At 39.7% G+C, this 24,366-nt stretch overlaps 1 protein-coding gene across 1 annotated transcript in view; it reads left to right on the plus strand.

The window, feature by feature from the left end:
* Positions 1 to 14,013: 14,013 nt before the first annotated feature.
* Positions 14,014 to 24,366, plus strand: part of STXBP5L (syntaxin binding protein 5L) — a gene marked incomplete at its 3' end in the record, with an annotated part of 86,392 nt that continues 76,039 nt past the window's right edge. The window contains exon 1 of the mRNA XM_057376265.1: positions 14,014 to 14,975. Within this exon, the coding sequence (XP_057232248.1) occupies positions 14,784 to 14,975 (192 nt within the window). The remainder of the gene's footprint in view (positions 14,976 to 24,366) is intronic.

The following is a 24,366-nucleotide window of genomic DNA, read 5'->3' on the forward strand; positions in this document are numbered from 1 at the left end:
CCTTCCTTCCTTCCTTCCTTCCTTCCTTCCTTCCTTCCTTCCTTTCCTCCCTCCCTCCCTCCCTCCCTCCCTTCCTTTATTAAAACAAAAACCCTGTGCTGCAGCCCCATTGTTTTTAAGTGTGTTCATGCCATAAAAGTTGATGGAGGCATTTAATTGTCCAGTCCCAGCTCTGTTTGCCTAGATAGTGATTCACCTCATGTTTTCAGATCAGCTTCTTTTTGAGGACAGAAGGTGCAATTCAGGTCCCACGGCCATGCAGAAGATGAGACTCTGTTATGCTTGCAAGACAAGTCTTAATTACAAAGTGAAAATTGTTATTTCATCWGAAAGTGGTGGGAGACGATAAATGAAAGCAGAGGAAATATTCAGTAACTGCTGAAAAGGACACAAAACACCCAGACACAAGGAGATGTCTCATTAATTACTTGCTTTGGTCCCCTTTGGGCTCAGAACACAGCAGCAGCAGAATTACTTTTGTTAGAGGCTGTGGGCTCTGTTTTGACTGAGATACGTGTTTGCTATTTATACATTAATGGTTTTGGACATGTTCCTTTTTGGTGTGGGAATTAATTACCTACAATTTACCATGAGACTGTACTTAATCCACGTGTCAGTCATTCATGTTTCCTGGTGTTTCACCGACAGAAATAAGAACAGGGCAATGGAGTCATTCAGGGCTACAGCTGATAGTTACCAGCACAAGTATTATGTGATATTCAACAACTGAATTTCATTCCCCCAAAAAAGTACAATGAAGCAATAGCTGTCACTGGACTGAATTCCACAGAAAATCTCTCTTCCTAGAGACCAGCTTTGTCATTGGTTCTACTTGTCTGGTGTTTTCTATTGGAAATCTTGAAGAAATCTCACAGAAAAATGATAGGAGTTAGTGAGGGCTAAGTCACTAAGATGTGGCAAAGTCATCTTTCCCACAGGTAAAGCACATCTACTCCAGATTGGCAAGAGGTCCTAAATTGAGGTATCACCTCATAAACCCAATCAAAATGTATGACCAGAGCTGTCCAGTGAGAGCAGGAGAGAACTGAAGTTTAAACTAAGGTCTGAGTTTCCTGAAATTTGAAAGATGCTTTGTTTCAGAACTGCTCCTTGTTAAAAGGAGTTTGTTAATTCTCYTGAAAAATCTGCATCCATAATTATTTGCCAGGGAGGGAGGGTCAGAAATTGCAGTTGCTCTGGAGCTGGGACTCAGAATTCAGGTCTGCCTGCATTATCCTCTTGCTCCTTCCCACCTTGTTCCCAAAAATAATGGAACATGAGACAGAACAATTTGGTCACCTCTCCATCGTGCTTTGTCACCGCTACCCATGATCTTGGCAGTTTATATTTATCCAGGGAGAGGAGGCGAAACAAAAAAAAAACCAAAAAAAAAACCCAAAAACAGAAGGAAAGATGGAGGAGTGGATGAGAAACCAACAATTTCTGATTCTGTAAAACCTGGCAGACTTTGGTTTCATGGCACCATGGATGGTTTCTGTTGATAGCAATACTATCAGCAATTTCCCATCCAGCTGGGAAAGAATTTTTGTTATTATACATCATGATTTKAATAGCACGTGTGTAGGTGGTGAAGAATTGGAATTTTTTTAAAYTTCATAGTCAAGGTGAGAGGAGGCAAGCACAGTGCATGAGAGAGAAACATGTGGTGTCAAAATACTCTTATCTATTATCCCCAGGTCACAGCAGCAGATCTGTCCCACCCCCCACCTACTTAAAGGTGGTCTTAAAGTTGAGAAATGTACCCTGCTCTGAGCACTTGGCTTTTTAAAATTTATTTATTATAAAAACTGAGCTAAAGGCRGTGACAAAATACCACTGAGTATATCTGAAGAGGAATGTGCAAAACACCAAAACCACATTTGGTTCTGATCAACCACATTTGGTTWGGATAATGTAAATTCTCCAACCCCTTCGATGTGGCTTTTATGTCTGAAAGGTTTTGTGGTGGTTCCAGATCCTTGGCCCTAAAACTCTTTTTCCCTCTGCACATTCCCTGAGGGTGATTTCATCCACACAGATTTGACAAGCATCATGGTCCTGACAAACACAGTAGTGACTGGTGTCACTCTCCTGTCCAAACTAACATCTCAGCTTTCATCTGACATCATTTTAGGTCTAAATAACTGTCAACTTCAATTTACTACAACCAAAACAAAAAGCTGATTTTGATTTTTCCCATTCTCCCCCACCTTATGTTTTTTCCCCTCCTTCTCTATTAGTCCCTCTTCTTTTCYCAAAAACATTGAAAACCTATGGCCTTCTCCTAATATCAGTATCTTGTCTGAATCAGCTTTTTCTCAAGTCTCTCACCCCCTTTTTTTTTTTTTCTGAGCCTTGCTGCCCCCCATTGCTTATTCTAAAATCCACCCTGTCCTGTTTATTGACTCAACTCCATCTGTCAAATGCAATCAGTTTGTCAGCTCCTGTTTCTACTATGCTGTGAGAACAGAGATTTTACTACATTATTACCACAGTAGTATCTTTCTACTTAGAAGCCAGAGCAGGTTGTGTGGCAAAAGAAGAAAATGTGGCCCAAACAAGACGTCTCCAAAAACATTTGTGATGCAGTCAGAAAAAGAAAAAAAAAAARCACAAGAGCTTCTTGCTTCATGAATTCTGTATCTGTGGGTTTATGCCAGGCAAAAACTGAGATTCAGTTTGTTTTTATATTTGAAGCTGTCAAAGCTTACTTAAAATTGATGCAATATCTTTATCTCAGCATGATAGCAAGGTGCTTTGTATTCAGAGGTGGATTTAATGTAGTACCAGAAAGATTGTGGTAGAGGTACCTACCTCCAGGTATTTTATATGTAATTGTTCCTAGAAGTTRGAAAAACTTCAAAAGCAAGTTGAGGTTAGCCTAATTTGGCTATCTTTCCTGAGGTAAAAGAGTATCTAAATAAAAATTAATGACCCCTTTTTTCCTGGAATGATTTTGTGAGGTAGGATTCTCCCAGAGCTCAAGGAAGAGCCTTTGGGGATTTCCTTCTGGATGAGTCTCGTGTGGAGGCTGTGTGAGCAAATRCCTAAGAGAAAGTGAGAACAGAAGAGCTGCTTAAAAAGATTAATGACTGGATTCCTTAAAGCTACTTATGGGAAAGGTGATCTCTTATGTGTGAGCCAAAGACARTTAATTAAAATGGGTCAATTAGCCTGTCAAATACAACATGGATCCAGAGTTCAAGTTTTTATGTATTCACACCAGAAACAAAATCGAGGGAGAGGGAAGATGTCCTCAAGTCATTCAGGGCAGAAGATGAATGAGTTGGTGAGAAGGCAGAATACTTCCCTCAGCTTCCAGAAGCTTGTGAGCAGGTAAATGTTGATGTTTAAAGTCCTGTCCTTGGTGCACAGGACAGCATTTGCCTGCATCTGCAGCATCCTTCAGYGTAACAGAGCCTGAACAAAAGTCAGAGGCAGAAAAATGTGCAATTTAACACTTGTGTTTTGACCCTGGCTGGATGTCAGTGCCCACCAAAGCTGCTCTATCACTCCCCTCCTCAACTGGAGAGAGCAGGGAAGAGCAAATATWATGAAAGRGGAGAGATCACTCACTGATTACTGTCATGGGCAAAACAAACTCGATTTGGAGAAATTAATTGAATTTATTACCAATCWGGTCAGAGCAGGATAATGAGAAGTAAAACMAACCTTAAAAGCACCTTCTTGCCACCCCTTCCTCCTTTCCAGGCTTAACTTTATTCCCAAATGTCTACCTCCTCCTGGCTGTGCAGGAAGAAGGGAATGGTGATTGTTTTTGCTGCAGGCGAATCTTTGCTCTGGCACCTGGAGCAGCTCCTCCCCTCCTTTTTCACTGACCTTGGTGTCTGCAGGGCTGATTCTCTCACAGATTCTCACTCCTCTCATCTCTGGCCACAATTACTTCTGCCTAATAATTTTTCCCCTTCTTAAATAAGTTATCAGGGAGCTGCTGTCAGTGTTTCTGGTGGGCTCAGCCTTGGCCAGTTCAGGTCCACCTTGAAGCCAGCTGGCATTGGGCTCTGTCACACGTGGAGGAAGCTTCTGGAAGCTTCTCAAAGAAGCCATTCCTGTAGTCCCCATCCTGTAATCAAAATCTTGCCCCACAAACCCCAAGGCAACACTGAAACAAAACCATTTCTTATGTGGGAGTCGAGTCTCAACTATGTGAGCAAAGAGGATGTGAGGAAAAGCCTTTTTTAGTTCCTATGTAAGGAACTAAAGCCTTTTTTTTTTCTTCTAAATAAACACAGTGGCATCAGTAGCATCAAAATAGAAAAACCTTAAAACACCGAGGATGCAGAACAGATTAGAATTTAGCACAAATCTCTGTAAAGACAAACCCACCTTGACAGAATGAGTTTTGGAGAGCCTAAACTAAATGCAGTGATCAAAATACTAAGTCAGTCAGTTATGTGATATATTTTAAAGAATAGTCTGATGAGAACTAGAAACACTCTTTGTTCCATCAGTCACTCGAAATACATTTCCTTCCAAATGTGTCTAGAATCTGTCCAAGCATCAGTGTATGTAAATTCAGAGATGAAAGCAATAATTCATACTGGTAGGAAAGCATAAGGCATTTCTAGTATGAATGCCAATCATCCTCCATAGGTTGTGTTGCTGAGCAATGAATAAGATGTGAACCTGRTCAAAACCGAGCATTTCACCAGGCACACAATCCATAAAATGTCTGGGGATCTTAATATTCAAAATGAGTGAGAACTTTGGTTTTACAGCTTGTCTGTGAGCACACAGCAGATGCAAARTCAAGGGCTGGGATGTTGTGTTCGTGTTACCCAAGAATGGAAAGCTTAGACACATCTCCTGATTTTTCAGAAAATGCTGGGCTTGTAATGAAACAGTCAGAGATTGTGCTGGGGACAAGAGGTTTGATGAATCACCCAAGCTCCTTGAGCCCGGGCACCACTAAGCAAACTTAAATACCAAATAAATTACTGTTTGTATCTGTTATACCTATTCACCTTCAAACCTGCCAACAGGTGAAACAAATGACTGAAATATGTGACRAATGAGTTAAAGGTACAATACCTTGTTTTGGCTGTGTGTTATTTAATAACTGCCAGATTCCCAGTGTTATCCTTTAGACCAGGATTTATAGTCTTATTTATTTTACAGAGATGAGAAAATAATTCTCAAAAATACAGAAAACTGAATTCTATTAGGAAGAAACTATCAAAATGTTCCGTATGATTTATCACTTTGAACACCCTCCTAACGCTGGAGCCAAAGATTAAAAGTGATTTTCCTTGAGGATAGAGATGAGCACAGTGTGACGTACATGAGTGGGCTMTGCAATTATTTGCTAGTCACTTAGTAGAACAATAGAGAGAATGAATTTTTTTTAATTCTTTTCCCGGATTTGGGTAATAAAGCATGGTTTTATGACAGAGATGGGCTAAGCAAGCACATCACTGTGGTGTAYTCCACTTGAATTTGCTATGGGGGACCATGGGCTCTACCAATATTTCAGAAAACCCCTCCTGCAGCTTCTTGGGAAACACTTTGATTCAATGGTCATCACACAAAACTTGAGAATGTAAGACAGCTGTGCCTAAATCTCCACTAACAAATGCATCAAACCTCTGTAAAGGATGGAAGTGGAAGTCACTGACAGCTACTTTGGTTTCGTTTGAGTCAATGGGAAGATTGAGAATGGCTATGTCAGGTTTAGATTTTATTCTAGTGGGAATAAAATGCAAGCAACATTTGGAAGAAATAGTTCTGATATTTTCAAAGCAGATATTTCCAATTTTAATTTACATTTGGATATTTATTTCAATACATTTTAAATATATTAACATTATTTTGAKCTTCTGAACTGGAAAACAAATTGTTCCTGTCACTCTAAGTACTGATTATAGACTGAAGAATTAAGCTCAGATCTGGCCTAAGGCGGGTAGTCGGCATTCTCATGTCCTCCAGGCATGAAGAAATGGCCATTTCTAGGATTGCACACACACAAATTGCAGAGGGACGGACTTTGTATTCAGCATTGTGTTGCAGATCAGCACTGCACCAACTTCTTAACTGGAAAAGGAAATATCCACTACCTGAGGGATTGCAGATGGGACAGCGAGGATGCCAAACCCCTGACACTCCAATCCAACCCAATCCAATCCAACCCAATCCATCCAACCCAATCCATCCAATCCAATCCATCCAATCCAATCCAACCCAATCCATCCAACCCAATCCAATCCAACCCAATCCATCCAATCCAATCCAACCCAACCCAACCCAATCCATCCAATCCAATATAATCCAATCCAATCCGATCCAATCCAATCAATCCAATCCAATCCATCCAATCCAACCCAACCCAATCCATCCAATCCAATATAATCCAATCCAATCCAATCCAATCCAACCCAACCCAATCCAATCCAACCCAACCCAATCCATCCAATTCATCCATCCAATCCAATCCAATCCAATCCAACCCAATCCAATCCAATCCAATCCATCCAATCCAATCCAATCCAATCCAATCCAATCCAATCCAATCCAATCCAATCCAATCCAATCCAATCCAATCCAATGCAGGCACTTACATACCAAATTCCTACTTGATATATCACACTGGCATAAAGAAAATCCTTGACTGCAAGACAGAACAAGGACTGAGGAATAAACAGCTGTCATTTCTGGCATGAAGAAATATTTTTTAAATTTTTAGGGTGGATTGGATTTTCACTGCTAACATTTGTGCCAGACTTCCTTTCAACAAAGTATCGAGACTAGGATGGAATATTTCATAGCATACTCGGAAAGCAGACAGAATAGTTGGATCTGCCTTCACTTTGCTCTTAAATTAAGATCAAAGAGGGGAAAAGGAAGGCATAAGAGCCATTTCAGTGATCAAATTCTCCCATGGAATAGCTCAACATGACATTAATTCTTAGACAGCTGAKTAGGTGGTTTGTAGTCCTGGCTGTGGTCAGGATGTGGTCCAGGTTTGGGGGTGGTTTGGGATGTGGTCCAGGTTTTGGGGTGATTCTATAGAGTAGCAGGAAAGTTTCTTTGATAGACTTCATAAGAGGGTTGGAAGTCAGAGTGCATTTGTTCCCTGGAGTTGTCTGGTCAGGCTGTTTATTATGAAGAATTGTTTATTCCTGAAGAGACATGGGGATTGGTCTTGCAGGTCAACACCAATGTATTGCAGAACAGATCAGTGGCCAAAAATGAAAGATGCAGACACAAAACGGAGTGCTTTTAATGACAAAAGGATTGAAGTATTGGAACGTGGGCTCCATTTTACCTTTTTCTCTCTCTGCTTTGATCTTTCCTACTATTTTTTAATGCAAATATCTACAGTGTTAAGGGTCATCCATATGAAATGCAGTCACCTGCTTTTGGACCAACACTTTTCTGTGAAGATTTTTCGCACACAGGCYAGAGATGTGATATCTGATGTTTTGTGAACTGACACATTATATTTTTGGTTCCTATGATTCATCAAACTAGTTTGAGTGAATGGACATTTTTACCCTATAATTTCAACTGAAGGATATTGAAGGGCAGCTGAAATTTTCCCCAACTAGTAAGAAGTCTCTTTTTTGTGAGTATTGGAACAAACCTGCCYAAAATGTGCTGATCGCTTTTACATGGAGCCAGTGCAGACTCATTAAGTGTATTTTTTCTTTTCTTTCTAACTCCTTATGCTTTTATGTTATACTATCCTGGATGTGGAATATGAATTCAAAGGTTACATTTCAAACTTGCAAGACTGTGTGGGTTTAAAAGCAACTGAGMCAAGTAGCCCAATCCTAACTGAGACCTTTGTTAGGGCAGAATCTAGTAAAGTGAGCTAACAATTTGCAATACATTGGCTGTCAYTTCAAATGTCAGTGATAATTTGCAAAACACTCAGAGCAATAATGGAAAAAGGCACAAAACGTCAAATTTATAGCAAAGCTGACAACAAAAAGAATATTCACTGCGAATTAGTTTCCTGCCTTGCTAAAGCTCCTACTGATTCTGCTTTAATAAAGGATATTCTCCTCTCAAGGGATTTAAATACAGCAGATTATCTAACATGCTTAACTGATGCTTGAAGTTCCCTATCTGAAAGCTTATCCTTGATGCCTTGGAAATCTGTGATCTCTTGCTAACGTGTTTGGGAGGGTGACTGGTCAGTTTGGCAATCCATTATCTATTACCTGGACAGGTACACATTTGGTCAAGGACCCYAGCACCCCCTKGGACTGAAAAGCTAGTGGCTATCCCATTTTCATAGATGTCCTTTATTTTTTGAAAATTTTCTGAGATCTGTTAACAACTGGCTTTTGAAAAGGCATCAGCTCCTGCTGTTTTGTAGCTATTGGTGAAGATGAAAATGTTCAGAATGAAAAACATCCACAAAAAAAAACCCTAGAAATGTACATATTGATCAAAAGTCAGATATATGCTTGGTGGAAATGAAAACTTCAGAGGAAGAAAATAACAACTCTGCTGTCTGAAAACCTGTGCTGGTTACTAAAATTATTTTAATGAACCATTACACGTTCAGATATGCAATATGAGCACAGGTTGGATTGCAAGCCCAGGTCATTAGAAGTTCAAATAGCCTGGCTCACAGCAGGACCTGGAAAAGCCAGACAGTTTTGTCTAATCCTTACTGAAGGGGTAAGGGGAAAAAGGTAGCTGAGCTTTGTGACAGACAGGGATCTGTAAAATGAAGTGTTAGGAAAAGGGATTAAGAGGAAGAACTAGAAAACTGTGCATGGAATACAATGCAAGTTGAATGCAGAGAGAATACCAAAAAGTCAGACTGAGAGCTGAAGTGAGGTGGATAAGAAATGTGTGGCAACATGGCAGATTAACTACCCCGGTATTCACCAAGCCTCTGGACCAGTGGTGTCTCTGCCTTTCTTGGCACTGGCCCTAGAGCTTGTCTGACCCCGTGCAGAGATAATCCACTTCATTACTCAAAATAAAACTATTGACTTTCCTAACAAATTAACGCATTGCTGGAGGGACAAAAAAAAACCCCAAGGGCTCAAATGAATGCAGGATCTTCCTTTTTCAACAGCAGTGAGAACAGATCACTCCAAGCTGAGGTGATTTACTCATGGGGGAATCTACCTATGGGCTAATTTACACCTGCACTTTGCCTGATACACAAAATGGAGTCCTTATTACAAAATTACATTCTCARTTTTGTACAGACACATTCCACTGCTTCTTCATTAAGAAATCCAGTCTCTGAGCATGCATAAAAGATCTCATTTTTATGGTAAATATTTCCATCCTGTACTTGTGAAGAGAAAGAAAAATGATAATGTATTAATATTACATGAGGATGATGAATTATCTTTCTATCCATTGACACCTCTGTAGGATGAGAATGGCACTGCTGTTTTTCAATCAGCAGTCTCTATGGCACCTGAGTATCCAAAGATCCTTAAAGAGTAGGAGACTTCCAACCTTCTTATGTAAATTTTTAACTGCTCTCTTAACAGCTAGTATTCAAAGAGCCACAGGAAAGCTCATGTTATTCCAAGAATCAAGCAGAATGACCAAGGTAATAAYAGAGCTGGTAATCCTAGACAAAACAGTGATGTTATGTTAATTAAAGCAGTCATGCTATGTGGGATTTAATCAATAAGGAGTTAAAGGTAGGAATGTAATGAAAGCAAGTCCACATGGCTTTATGGAAACAAGAGTTGACAAGCAGGCCTGACTTCAATTTTTGATGAGATTACAGGTTTGTTTGATCAAGGTAACCACATGGATGTGATAGACTTGGACCTTCCTAATGAATCTGATTTAGTACTGCTTGACATTTTGATTAAAACATTAGCATTATATAGCCTTAATAAAACACATTAAATAGATTAAGATCTGGCTAATTGATAGAGTTCAGCAAGCTGTTCTAACCAGATATTCAGCACCGACTGGGGATATTTTTAGTGGAGCTCTGCAGGCAGGAACACTCTGCTCGCTGCCATTCGATGTTCTGGAGTTACACAGAAACATGGGGAATGYTGGCAAATGTCCCACAGTGTAATGAGGAATGGGGAACTGTGGAAGGTCACCGTTTTGCCTGCTATTTCTGCTATTTGATTACATCCTTCTCCTTCATTTCCCTACAGGCACAGAAGTTTTTTTGGCAGGGTGGAGTTGCAAGGCTGTGGTCCAGTCAGCTGCTGGTGGGAATCCATTGATTTCTCTAAAGGGTCATTGCTTTTAGCTACCAATAAATACATGGATTATCAAAAGGACTCATATGAATCACTTGKCAACTGTGTGACCATCACTTAATGCACACTTCTGCACGTATTTTTTTAAAACTACCGAAATTATAATCTGAGATTAAAACACGTTTGCAGCTTTGAAAAGTCAGGAAATTCTATACCGTGGGCTGAAGCAGTATTTGCTATAAAAAAAAAATAAAAAAAGAACAAGAAAGCCAGAGAACTGATCAGAACATTAATGATCAGTCACATACAAAACATATACAATCTTTAATATTATCACTTGCTAGTCACAGGTCTAAGCACATCTGTCCTGATTCTTCATTTTCTTGGTCAGTTCTTGAATCAGACTGAGAAAATACTGGATTAATATTACTCTCCTTTGCCAAGTTTGACTCTGACCAATCTTCTTATATTACTGCATATAATCACAAGCTTACTTAAGCAAAAATCAGAATGAAAGTTCGTATGAATTTAAATGGTGTGGAGTGTTAAAGATCCTCTTTCTCAGCAAAATCTTTATAGCAAACTGTTATCCTTTTAACATTTGGTTTCTGTTCGACCTTGCAGAACAAGATGACTACTAAATGTAAAAGATAATATTCAGAAAAAAACCACTGAAGAATATACCCTCTCATTCCTATCTAAATTGAGATATTTCCCACAATGCCCTGGCATGTCTTATTTAATTTGGTTTATATATCAATTTAACATCTAAACTCTTTCCACATTTTCCTAATTTTATCAACTTTTATTTAAACTCTTGGTAGCAATTTCAGACGTGTCCTGTGAAACATCAATACAATCTAAACCTGCACAAGCCAGCAACAGAATGCCTCATGTATCTACTGCTTGTTTCTCCACTGAAAAAAAAGAAACAATATGTTTTTTTGTTTTTTTTAAATTATTTTTGCTGTGTCAAAACCAAATTTTCCTTTTTTGTTTGGGTTTTTTTTGTTGTTGTCGAGGGGTTTTGGTTTGGGTTTTTTTTTGTTTGTGGTTTTGTTTGGTTTTGATTTTGTTATAAACAAACTTCACAGCAGTGTGGTCACTCAGTGGGGCTCCTTTCTGTGCCTCTCAGAACTTACTACTAAGTTTGCCCATGTCCTACACTGTCCTGTCTCCCTCTGCACCATCCCACAACTCTCATTTCCATCCTTCTCTGCTTTGGATTTGTGTCCAGCCTAGAGAAAAGCTTTCAGATGGGGCACACACGCTTTACATGCACCAATAGTGAACCAAAATTTGTGTTTTTAAACAGGACTGGTTATGTTCTATTGGTCAGTTTGGTTTTGGTTGGTTTTTTTTTCCCTACAAGTCAGTTCGCCTAAGAGCACACTGGCAGTGTGAGGATCCTTGCTTGCCCTTTTGGATACTTTGTTGGAATATCTAATCATCAATAGTCAGCCCTTCACAGTGATTCTCTGCAAGAGAAATGTTGGTATTCAAAAAACGTCTGCAGCTTATTCCACCTCCAGAGTTATCATTCATTCTTCTAATTTTCATCCTTCCTTTTCTTGACTTAAAACAAACTGCCTTATCTCTGTCCTCCTTAGAACTGGAAAAGTATTATGTTATCAGATTTTCTCCCTCTAGTACCCCAACTCCCAGGCAGACTTTTTGCAAGTCTGTCTGTGACATTTTCTTCATCCTAATTATTTCATTTTTAACCTTATCTTTCCTATTTACAAATCATGTTATCTTTTTCGTTTTGTTAGCCTATTTTTTTTAAACTTGCATTGCCTCTGGTGAATGTAGTATCAGTAGGACATGACATTCTTCAAAAAGCTTCAACTGGGTTTTGACTTTTCCTTATTCTCCAAAACTCTGTGCTTATATCTTCACAGATTTGCTTACTCAGTTCCATGCCCTTTTTCATTTCTGTCTCCTTGCCATAGTCCTCATATATTTTGTCTCCCATACAAAGTTATGTTTCTTCTTTTCCTGGCTACGGATACCTATCAACCTTTCCAGTTTCATCAGCAATGTATCCTTTATTTTTCTTAAGGGCATTAAGTGAAGCTACAGTTATTCTTTGAACTTTACTGCTATCTTTTTATCATTCAGATGGGGAGTACTTGTGAACACAAAGGGATGAGCTAAAGTGAAAAAAAAGTATGGATCTCAGCGTAAGAAGCTGAAATAAACACTATTAACTTGCTTCACAGAACTGTAAGATTCATAAAAAACAAATTAGGTATTACAGCGGGTGTCAGAACTACATTAAGCATCCCTAAAACATCTGAAAAATGAGGTGACCAGTGTGCACTCACTGGTCACCTCAAGTGTGAGGAATTGCAACACTTTGATGAGGTGTTATGTATTTATTTCTATACAGGAGAGGTGTTATGTGTTTATTCCCGTACAGAACAAATTCCTTACACCATTTTATTCAATTCTCAGCTTCCAACCGCGTTGACAGCGCTGTGCCATGAGTCACTTTTAATCGCTGCCTCATTTGTTCCTGACCTGAATAACCTTTTTTTGGAGGTTTGTGTGCAGTGTAACACCTCCTGCTCCGGATCGCAGGCCAAAGCTGTCCCACGCAATTTCCTCCGCTCCGGATTGTCCTGGAATAGCAGCTCTGGCTCCTTTGGATTCTTCCTGGGAAGGAAAAATGGATTTAGCCCCGAAGAGGCGATATCAAGGCACCCACCCGCACAGAGCCCTCTGTGCCACGGCGACAATGCGAGCTCCTCCCTCAGGACCCCTCAGTGTCACCGCGTCACCTCCCGTGACATTTTTAACAGAACCACAGAATATCTGGGGTTGGGAGCGATCCCATCGAGTCCATCTCCTGCCCTGCACAGGACCATCCCMAAARKYMMMMYYYGKKSMCSRRRRSSKTKKYCCMAAAMYTYCTKRAMYYYKKYMRGKYTKGKKSYKKKRMCSMYTYCCYKGGSMRSCMRKTYCMWKWMCCMAAMMMCCYYYWARKKRAARRAMMMYTTYCYWAWWWCCMAMCCMAAWYYYCCCSSACASMKYYWYRYSMMWWTTKKGGKSTSTKYKMSMYCYCSCRCASASWKWKAGAKRYGMRAAMAMMWWTKWGMSCCSMMCWRCMMCMMMMMMCCCMMMMMMCCSMMASKCCSSYYCSCCCGGGSCCGCCGCCGCTCCCGCCGCAGTGGGGCGGGGCCTCCTCTGGCCCCGCCCACCCGCCGTGTTGGGGCGGGGACATCACGGAATTGAGCTCCTATTGGTGGACGCTCGTGCCCATCTTCGCAGCGCTCCAATCAGCAGCCGCGGATCGCGGCGCCCTCAGGCACCCCTTGTCCCGTCCCAGAGGCTGCGCGCAGTCCCCGCCCTTGTCCCCTCTCCGCCAGTCGCGTCCCCCCGACTCGAGCCCGGAAAGCCAAAGGAACCTGTGGGTGCTGTCGATCACKAACCAACCCTTCCCCGCCTTTCTCGCTCCCCGCCCACCCCGGAGCCGAGAGCGGGAGGCGGGGAGGCGGGGAGCAGGSCCCCGCTGCGCGCCGGTGCGGCAGGCGGGGCCTGGCGGACGGGGGAGGGAGGCAGGGAGAGAGGGAGGAGGAGGAAGGGGGAGGAGGAGGAGCTGCGGCTGACGCCGCCGGAGCTTTCAGTACCTCGGAGAACGGCTGCGAGCGAGCCGGGCGGGCAGGAGCCGCCACCGCCGCCCTCCGCTCCCCTGCCCCGCTCCGCTCCGCTCTTCACCCGCCCCTCCCCGCCCCGAAGGGAGCCCGGTCCCGCCGGAGCGGCCCCGGGGGGACAGCACGGCAGCGGCACAGGCTCGGTGATCGGGACGGGCGGGGGGTCCCTCACCGCAGGGACGGGACGGGACGGGTGGTCAGCCCGGGACGGTCGGGCTGGCTTAGGGGGTCGCTCCTCACGGAGCAGCGGYCGGGGCGGCGAGGAAAGCGAGGGGCTCGCACCCCGCATCCCGTACCCCGCCGTGGAGCCGAGGGGAGAGAGAGAAGAGCACCGAGTGCGGCAGCGGCTGCCGGCATTTGCTGGGGTGGGCAGGGAAGCACAGACAGGAGTCGCGCCAGCGACTGASAACGGGGAATCCGCTCCTCGGAAACCTCGGGGGCAAAGATACCCCTGGCTSAAAGGGTTTTGAGGGGAAGGGGAAATCGAATGTAAACGAATTTTGGTAGTTTTGCTGAAATAATCAAGTGCCGAAGGCAGATCTTAGGCAGATAAGATAGAGGGATGGATCCCGCTGTTTTGGATGCCGGCTTGAATTTTTTATTTACTTTTCTGTTTTGACCACTGCTAAATGTGGATTTTGTGAGCAAACCCGATGGCGGTTGTTCCATTGTTTCTTGTTTGAACGTAAATCCTAGTCCTGCTGCTTGTGGATTTTTTGTTTATTTATTTATTTATTTTTTTGGAAAGGACCTTTCCAGGTAGCTTTTGCGTCTGGCAAAATGAAGCCTTTGTATTTTTCAGTCAATTATACCTAATATTGACATTGTGTTTGGTATAAGAGACTTAAAGTGCTGCCTCACTCAGAGGACCATTAAAGACTTTCTCGRTCGCTACATGTAGCTGAATGTGTTACGACACATCCTTTCTCCCCCCCCAAATCTTCCGAAAGATTTTTCCAAAATGAAGAAATTTAATTTTCGCAAAGTTTTGGATGGTTTAACTGCCTCATCCCCTGTTGGAAGCAGTGGCGGTGGCAGTGGAAGTGGGGCTGGTGGTGGCTCCGTGCACCCAGGAGGGACTGCGGGAGCTGCAGGGACACCCAGAGAAGAGATCCAGGAGACGCTCACTTCAGATTATTTTCAGATCTGTAAGGTAAAGGCTGTATTTTTTATTTTCTACGGAAATAATAAAAGCTGCCTTGGGTTAGGTGGTGGTGGTGGATGGGGGTAGTAATATGATACCAATAAGCGTTTTACTTGAGAACTGCAGTGGTTGTATAAGGACTTGGGAATGAAAAGAGAGATTCGGTGGATGCTTTTTTCTTCCTGCTGCGGAGTTGGGGTGGTCAGTAAATTCGTAGAAATCTTGATTTCAGCACTCGGGGCCGAATTCCAAGTTCACACTTGGATCCCAAACTGCTGACAGTATTGTGAGCAGTAAAGCATATCAAATGGTGCTGGTACGGATAACATTTACAAATCGTTAGAAATTGAAAATTGTATACGTTGGTTTCCCCTCCTCACTCTTCTCATCCTTCCTGCCTTTTCTTCTATATTTTAAGAAAAAGGCACAACCTAGAAATAAAAGACAGTGATTAGTGATTAGTGAACCCAGGACTTCAATTGTTTGTGAGGAGCTGGATGTAGATTCAGGGTGGCTATTTACCATTGGTACTGAAGTTTATGATTGTATGACAGTAAACTTAGTGGGACAGCATAAATACCAAAAGTTGCCAAATTTGTTTGGCATTGGTCTTCATGTGTTGATCAGTTCCTTAAGTGGGAATTTTCTATGAGTAGAAAGCATAAGATATCCCGGTATGTATTTTGGTTTCTATCTGTTTTCTGCAACAAAGCTTTTAGYGGTGGTCTTACATATTTGCACCTGTAAAATAGTACAACTTCTGACCAACTCTGGAATGTGAAAATCATACTTTTGTAATGGAGACCAAACACGAAAGGAGATTATGGTCCTCTACTATTACCTGTCACTTTTATGTGAATTCTGGTGGCTTTCCTAGAAGCTTTGCTTGGTTATTTGTTTTGATTAGAAGCCTCAAAACCAGAATTTTTAATTAGTRCAGTTTGCATCACTGAGAGTAAATGGACTCCACCTATTAAGTATATGTTGATTTTATTAACCAGGTACAGATTGATCTGAAATTTASATTACAGTCAACTCCAGCACATCATCATTTATTTTCGTGTTTTGGGAAGAAGAAATATAAACAACCGAGACAAGCCTGTAAGACATTTTGTGCACAGATTTGGTCCTTGTGAAACACGCAGCTTCCTTGAGCTCAGATACAATATTTCTAATTCTGTTTGGCTTTCAGCTACAGCTGGTGTCAAAACTGTTACAGAGTTCAAGGGGTGAAGTATGAACCCCTCTGACTTAAAGACTCAGAGACCTTTAGATAGGTTCTACAAAATTCYAATTATGTTTGCTTTATAGTTCTTTGCCATCCTGAACCACAACAGGTTCAAGCCTTTTGATTGAAATTATTCTGGAGTTTACTAGTGYCAGTGATTTAGTGCATTAGAATCACCTGCTTCCCAGGCTTGGATTTGTCTGCTTTTGTTTATGTACACAGTAATTTGGCATTTTGTGAAACTCCAGATATYCAGTGCAGTGATTTTCCATTTTTGTCACTTCAATAAAAGGATAATGCAAACAATCAAGGTACATTAAAATATCATTTAGAAGGTCTGACACTCAAAGGTCTTTTAAGTAAGGCTAAACATCAACATGCCTCTTCCTATTTAAGTCATGTGATAGGGCTGAAGATCTGTATTAGTGTGATAYATTCTTATTTTGTTTGGCATATTTGTTAAGATAAGCAACGTAAGGTGAAATGAAATTATTTTTTCCTAGTCTCCATTATTTCCCTTGTTTGCTTTGATATTACTTGAAGGCAGTTACTGTTACATTCTGATAGATGGAATATGTGTAAAGGAATACCTCATTTGAAGAAGATTTTTGTAGCCAATATTTGCCTGYCTTAGTTCTCAGGTTAAAATATACTCAACAAAGTAAATATTTGTGTAGGAAACCTTTTGGTTGCTTGCAGCAGCACTTGCTTATGAATGCGTGTTACTGCAGAAGTCTATTGTACACAAAATACCAGCTTCCTTTTTTTTCAAGACACAAAGGTATGCCAAAAGCAAACTTCCCAAACATTCGGTGATCATGTGCTCCTGACGCTGTGCTGTGTTTATCCCACGGGCTCCACTTGCTCAGCTCTGCAGCACTTGAGGAGCACCAGGAGCACATTTGAAGGAATCCCCAGAAGCTGTGAGGGCCCAGTCCTGCGYTCTGCTCTCCTGCAAAGGAACCGAAGGCACTGGGGCCTGACGCAGGTGCAGCTTCTCTCTGCTGCTTCAGGGGCCCAGAGCCGAGCCAGAGTTGGAACCTCAGTCAGTCTGAATCAAATTAAAAACACACTGACACACGCATAACCCAAATTCTGCCYCTCCAAGCTTTGCTTGTGCAGAACTTGTGGTATTTCAGTTGGGTATTTTCATGTTCAGTTACATAAGTTACACGGGCTGCATATTTAAGGATCCATGATCTGTGATCCTGCTGCACACAGAAGTGAGTACAGCTGATGGCAGTTTTGGTTTGTTATCTGCAGGTCAAGGCATCTGGGCTAGCAGCTTAAGTAGCACCTCAGACTGGTTTTCCTTTCTTTGCTGATAATAAAAATCCTCATTTGGATGTGAAACATAAAAGCTGACTCATACTTAAGAATTAACAGGCCTTTCCCTGCAGTTTTTATGTAAATAAATTGCCTTTCTGAAGTTTGTGAGAGGTCTGCTTGAGTGAAAACACAGATGCAGTCACTGTTTTGAACGGTAACACACCTGATTTCATTTGTAACACACCTGAAAGCCAGCTCTCCATTTTGTGGCATTTTTAGGATSCTTGTTACCACTTTGTCTTTCTGAGATACAGATTAGAATTTCATAGAAGTAAACTGAATATTTTATTTTACACCAAGATCTTCTCAATGAGTTACTTGTGGCATATGTATTTAAAACATTAATGTGATCTTCTGTATTGAAAGAATGAAATATTCTTGAAGTTGTTACATACGACATAGCTACATCCTGTTTTAAGCATGATGAATTTATGTGTTAGTAGCTATAATAATGAACCAGTGGAACTATTTTCAAACTACTCAAGCAATATGAATATCTATTTTGTGACAGCAGGAAGCTGAGGTACAGCTAAGGTTATATCTAAGGACTGCTCTTGGACTTTGGGTATGCAAGAGGAAATAATGAAAATATTGATTATAGTTCACATTAGTTGAGTTGAATGTGTGAGATAGCAGCATCRTCCTAAAACTAGGCATGATCCAGTAGAATAAGCTAGTAAAATCTATGTTAATTTTTTTTGGTATAGACCTAATTTCTTTGAGTTTGCTTCTTTTTATTTTCCCTCTGTATATGTGTTGGTTTTTTTTGGGTTTTTTTTTTTTCCCTGGCAAGTATTTTTAAGCTCACCTGTGTTTGTCCAGAGCWTTTAGAAACTAAAATATGGCCCTGGGGAGAGATCTGCTAGTAATAGAGGAAGTGAGAAGATCAGAGTTAGGATGTTTTAAATCATTTGAGTAGAACTTTGAGCAGAGGGAACATAAAAGGAGAAAATAGTGATTTTATTACTTTTTCAGAAAGTTACTTGTTAGGGGATGACGCAGTTTGGAAAAACTGAATAAGAATGAAGATGTACATTTTTTTTTGTACATGAAGTACTTATTCCTCATGAAAGTAAGYCTCATATAGAACTACTCAAGGTTTTCTTGAAGAACAATCATAGAGTTGAATTTGTAGTGCATGAGGTTAATAAATTTGAAATCAAGACTTMAGTTAAGAGCACAGTAACAGTTGTATTTTACCAGATATACAATTAATTTACTCTAACATGTTTTCTTTTGCTGTGGGCAGCAACTGGATACCAACAAAAAGATCCAAGAACTGACAGTTTAATCTTCTTCTGAAAGAATTACTCACCAGATGTTTATGGACTGACTTTAACCCCAAAGCATAAGATTTCTGTTATTTTTCAAACTGATCTTCCGTGTTATTAGTGGATAGTCTAATAAACCTAATAAACATCCTTTAAATCTTGCTGTAGTGTACATACTGATAGTATAGTCATAGTTTCAATATGTGCATTACCCAGGCTTTATGCAAAACCCATGGAGGCCAGAACAGTTTTAGGCTTTTGTTAAAATTGGTATGGACCCCCATGGCCAGTTGCAATTGTGYCTTCATAATCCTGCTTATGTTTGGCAAAAACAGTCCTTCAAGATACCCTCATGAAGTAGACAATTTCCCTACCTTTATTGTTATCTGGATTTCCTATCAGGTGGTTTTAAATCTAAATTCCCAGAGTTTATAGCTGGAAATACCTTATTTTGTCAACCTATGTGGATCAACATTTAATCCTTCTGACAGCAGTCAAGTGGGCATTTTAACTGCAAATCCAACATGATACTGCAGTGATAACAGAGAGAAGATGAACTTTGGAATGGCAATTTAAGCACAGTTCTGCAGGAGCATATTTTTGGTTATAAAGAATTGAAACAAAAAAATCTTTGTTATAAGATATCCACAGTGTTTTCTTCAGTTTGAGCTGTTTGCTTAATCTGTCTTGTTTCTTTACTGAGGTCATATAGGGAACAAAAATTAAAATGTTTGCAAAGTGCTACATTTCAGTGAAAACACGTTTTAAAATTAGTATGAGCCCTTTCTTCTAAGTTCTCAGAGTTCATTCAATACTTAAATGGTAAATAAGATAATGTTGGGAAGGATTCTTTCCTATATGCCAGAGTTTGGCTCTAAAGCTAGGTGCAAAACCCTATTCTGTTTAAAACTACAGATTCATAAATGACACTTCTAAATTAGATTATAGTAATTTTATGAAAATTTTGATGAGTATAATGTATTTTTTTTTCTAAGTGTTTGTGTTCATTAGAAATAGAACTCATACATGGGAAAGAACATAGCTCATTACAAGCTTCTTTTTAAAGAACTTTGAAGATTTTAAGGTACCTGTAGTAGTATGACTGGATTCATTTGCTTGGGTTTTTTTGTGCAAATATCTATCTTTTTACATTATTAATCCTAAATGAAGTAATGCAGACCCTTCATGGCCAACATATGCAATTACATCTTCAAAATAATTTTAAGACCTTTAAGGCTGCTGAACAAAGCAGTCAAAAAAGTTCCACATTTCTTAAATAACTTTGTTTGTGCAGACAACTTTTAATTTCATAATCCCAAATTTCTGCTATAGGTTTAATTTAGAAGAACAAATAGTGTTTGCTCATTGGAAAGCACTTCAATATTTCTTTGCATACTTAAAACTCAGAGCATGCCTGAATATTAAGTTCCCCTTGGACTTTTCCAACAGAAGTGCTCACCACTGTAATTCTGAAAGCTTTATAAACATTAATGAATTGACCTTCATAATATTTCTGTGAGATGGAAATTATAATATTCCTGCAGTATTGATGCCACAGAAAATCCAAAATGCCAGAATGTTTAGGGTCCACTGTTTTGAGTTTCCAGCTTGACTTGCCTTGCATCTGCTTTTCTTCTATCATATTTGGCTTATCCCATGTGTCTCCCCATTCTGTCTCCCATTGTTTTCACATTCTGTTGATATTCTGCACAGTTGCAGGGTGATCTTTAGGTTMGTTGTTCATCCTGTCAGTTTATATGTCCACCTTAGGTAGCAGAATGACTGAATCTCCTTTCTGTCTCAAATGACTGCAGATGGATTTCTGGCTCCACTGTACTATGGCAGAAAAAGATTATTTAATTAATCCCTACAAAAGGAGAACAAATTCATGCTGTATAGATTGCCTTAGTTCATGTATATTCTAATTGGTTTGCTTTTTTTGTGGTTGACTTTGCATTTTTAACAATATAAGAATAATAGAATATCCTGAATTGGAAGGGATCCTTGAAGATCACTGAGTTCAACTCTTGACTTCACAAAGGAAAACCTAAAGGTTAAGCTATTTGTTGTAAATTTTGTGTGCCACTTAAAGTAGGGGGTTTTTTTGGTAGTTGATTTGGGGCTTTTGGGCATTTTTTGGTTTTTTTTTGGTTTTTTTTTGGTTTGCTTTTTATGTTTTTTTTTTTATTTCTTTGGGGTTTTGTTTGCTTGGTGGTGTTTTCTGGTTTTGAGAGGTGTTTTTTTAGTTTTTCTTTTCATTGGTTGGTTTTTTGGTTTGGTTTCGTTTGTTTTTGTTTTTTGGTTTTTTTTTAATGCATAAGATCACAGATGTTGGAAGATCATCTGGTCCCACCACCACTGACATTTGGCACAAATATTTCCACTAGACCAGTTGCTCAAAGCCCCATCCAACCAGTCCTTGAACACTTTCATGAATGAGGCATTGATAGATTCTCTGGGCAACCTATTCCATTCTTACAGTAGAAGTTGTTTTTTTTTTGTAGTATCTATCTAAATCTATTCTCTTTTAGTTTGAAGCMATTCCCCCTTGTCCTGTCACTATATGCCTGGGTGAGCAGCCCCTCTCCAGCTTTATTTTAGCCCCATAAGGTGCTATAATGTGTCCCTGGAGCCTCCTCTTTTCTCACTACTGCAGTGGGAAAAGCAATTTTTAATCTCTTTTGGGAGGATGGAGGAAATTCAGCCTRGTTGGCTCAGTGTTCTGATTGAAGAGCTGCCACATAAAAAGTTGGTTGCATAAGCAACTTTTCCCCCAACTTATTTCTAAAACAAAAAATACTTGCAATTAATTTTTAAAAGAAATGACCAAGAAATTACTTAGAAGTTCATAGCTAAAAATATGAAGATTTTTTTTTCCAAAGAGAAATGCATATTCTGTGTAAAACATGCAGCTGTCCTCAGTGGAACTGGACTAAATCCAAGACAGACCCCATTCTCACATTCATTCTCATGAATGGATGAATATCCATTCATATCTCATTCCTATTCTGAGACATCTGATACTCCCTGATATATGATTTATGCCCAAATCACTTTTTGAAGTCTGTGTGAACATGCTGTGAAAAGTTAGTCTATTCACTGTATAAACAGAGAAAAGGAAGCAGTAGAGAGTGAACTAATACACCCTCCTAAACTACATGAATATAGCGGTCTGTTGGCTATTCTAAGAAAAAGAGCTTATAAAAATAGCTTATGGGGTATATTAATTTGTCACAATGTGTATTAGAATCATTGTAGGGGAAAATTAGAGGACTCTAGGATTAGAAGTATCAGTRATGTGCATTTGTGGAGAGGAGAGAAAGCAGTGTTATTAGGTACAGATGGCTGGCAAGTATGCTCAAATGTAATAAGATGTTATCTTTGTGCAGTTCTRTGTCCATTCCTAACAGATCACCAGCAAAGACTATGAATAATAAAAAATACTAGAGACAATCTGTCACCTGTAGCTAGGGTCAAAGTCTGAGAAGGTGCACTCTTTATGGTTCCTTTGAGGTTAAGTTGGATATAGTACTGAAAAAAACCCAGCCTCAATATTCAAGGCTTTGAGTTTGTGAATGCATGTGCTCAGAAGGAGCCTTACTGAATTCTGTGGTATATATGYAGATGCATGTGTATATGGTAGCATGGCTTTTTGCAGATTTTGGATCCAGTAAATTAAATAAAAATAATTGCTTCTATTTAATTTAAAAATCTGTTATGTAAGAATGCTGTGAGGTCAGACACACAGAAGTCAGGTTCGTTATTCATCTAGTATCCAGTTATKTGACATGAGGCAATCTTGCCTTTAGTTCATAATTTTATTTTTTTTAATTGTCTGCTTATATTTTTTTCTTGGCCTCCATCACATCTGTTTGGAAGAGTATACAACATATAGGGAGGATCAGTGCTATTCTCTGTGTGTTCTTTGCAACAGTTCCTGTGAGAAGATCTCCATGTTATCCACTGGACATGAAAAAAATGATAAAAAATGATGAATTATTGAAAGCTCATCTCTGCTTTGTTCATCTTGTTCCAGCTATTGTATCCCTTAAGGGTGGAGGTGTGCTCKCAGTTACTGCTGTCCATCATCACTTGTGTTACAGATTCATTCCATTGTAGCTGTAGATAACAATTTTACTAAGTCCAGAGATCCCTACTTTACTCACTGTTCGTCCCTGCATATATTTTTAAATGCTCCCTGAATTAGGCAAAGGCAGGAAAAGTGGCCTGTGGTTATGTAAACAGAGATGTGATTCTTGTGATCCTTGGCTGTGCTGTCTTCATTTTGCCTGTGAACTGTGTCCTTGGTGGCATMATAGGCAAGGCAGAGGGGGATAGTGATGTGCAAGATCTGCTGGATTTCWCTGCTTTGAGAGGGTAAAAATCTGCTTCAAAATACCTCAATTTCATTTGGAATATATCTTCACCCTGTGTGAGATGAGATGCTGGCCATTATTTTCAAATTAAAATCTCAATTCAGCATCATAAAAAAAAATCATCAAATTGCATACAGCATGTGTACAGAAAGAAGGTAGGAGAAKATTAATTATTAATTAGTATTAAATAGTAAACAATGTTGTAAATGCTGGTAATGAAATCTGGTAATAGCATTTGTATACAAGAATGCCAAATTACATTGCAAAACAGATTTTCATGGCAATAAACAAATAATACAGATTSTCCCCATATCAAAGTAGAGTTTTAACATAGTGTTTCTGTAGCTTCCTCCTCTTCTATTCCCCACCCAAACCCTCCACCTTGTAAGAACTTTTTTGCAGCAAAAATTTTAAAATCACCAGTAGGGATGATTTTTTTTAAATATGAAAGTATTCTGAAAGCAGCAAGCAAAGCATTTGCTTCAGAACAGAAACCACAATCAGCAATACCAGAACAGAACATAATCAGCCTAAAGTAGCAAAGTTTCAGGAAATCCAAAAATGGGAAGTCATGCAAAATTAATTAGAGTTATTGCTGTGTTGGTCTGATGTAAACTTAATAAAAACAGTTTTGTTTTWGTTTAATTTCTCATTAAATTAAAATTATCTTATTTTCTGCATCCACAGTCATAGTGAAGACAAAAATATTTTCCTTTCAGGGCTATCAAGTAAGTTGAATGATTTTTCAGTTCTTGTAAATACCCCTCAAAGAGATCTCCATCCAGCAGATAATATTCTGAACTGACCTTTCTCAGGTTCTAGAGTAATACAGTTAAATGATGCAATGACAAAATCAATGGAACTGCTATTTGGATTACTTTGATTATGAGSATTCTCCATTTGGACACAAGTCTTGCTTAAGTAGGTAGGCCGAAATGAACTTTGGAATCAGTGCTTTAGGGTTGGGGTTTTTTTATAGTTTTACATGAAAGCCAAGGCCAGATACAGTTTTATGAACACCCAAGGCATTTYTCTATAYATTGATGCCYTATTTCTTCTTGCCAGTTTAAATGKCTRTAGTGGGAAGTGCATTTACTGTACATGTTTACTATACAATGGATGCAATTCCTTTATTGTAGTATCAGTTTTTCTTCCCTTTTTGTATATTTGCCTGAGTTTTGTTTGGTTTTTTTTTT

This window comes from Malurus melanocephalus, unplaced genomic scaffold (assembly GCF_030028575.1).
Source record: "Malurus melanocephalus ecotype Western Australia unplaced genomic scaffold, MMel_1.1 scaffold_275, whole genome shotgun sequence".
Lineage (NCBI taxonomy): Eukaryota > Metazoa > Chordata > Aves > Passeriformes > Maluridae > Malurus > Malurus melanocephalus.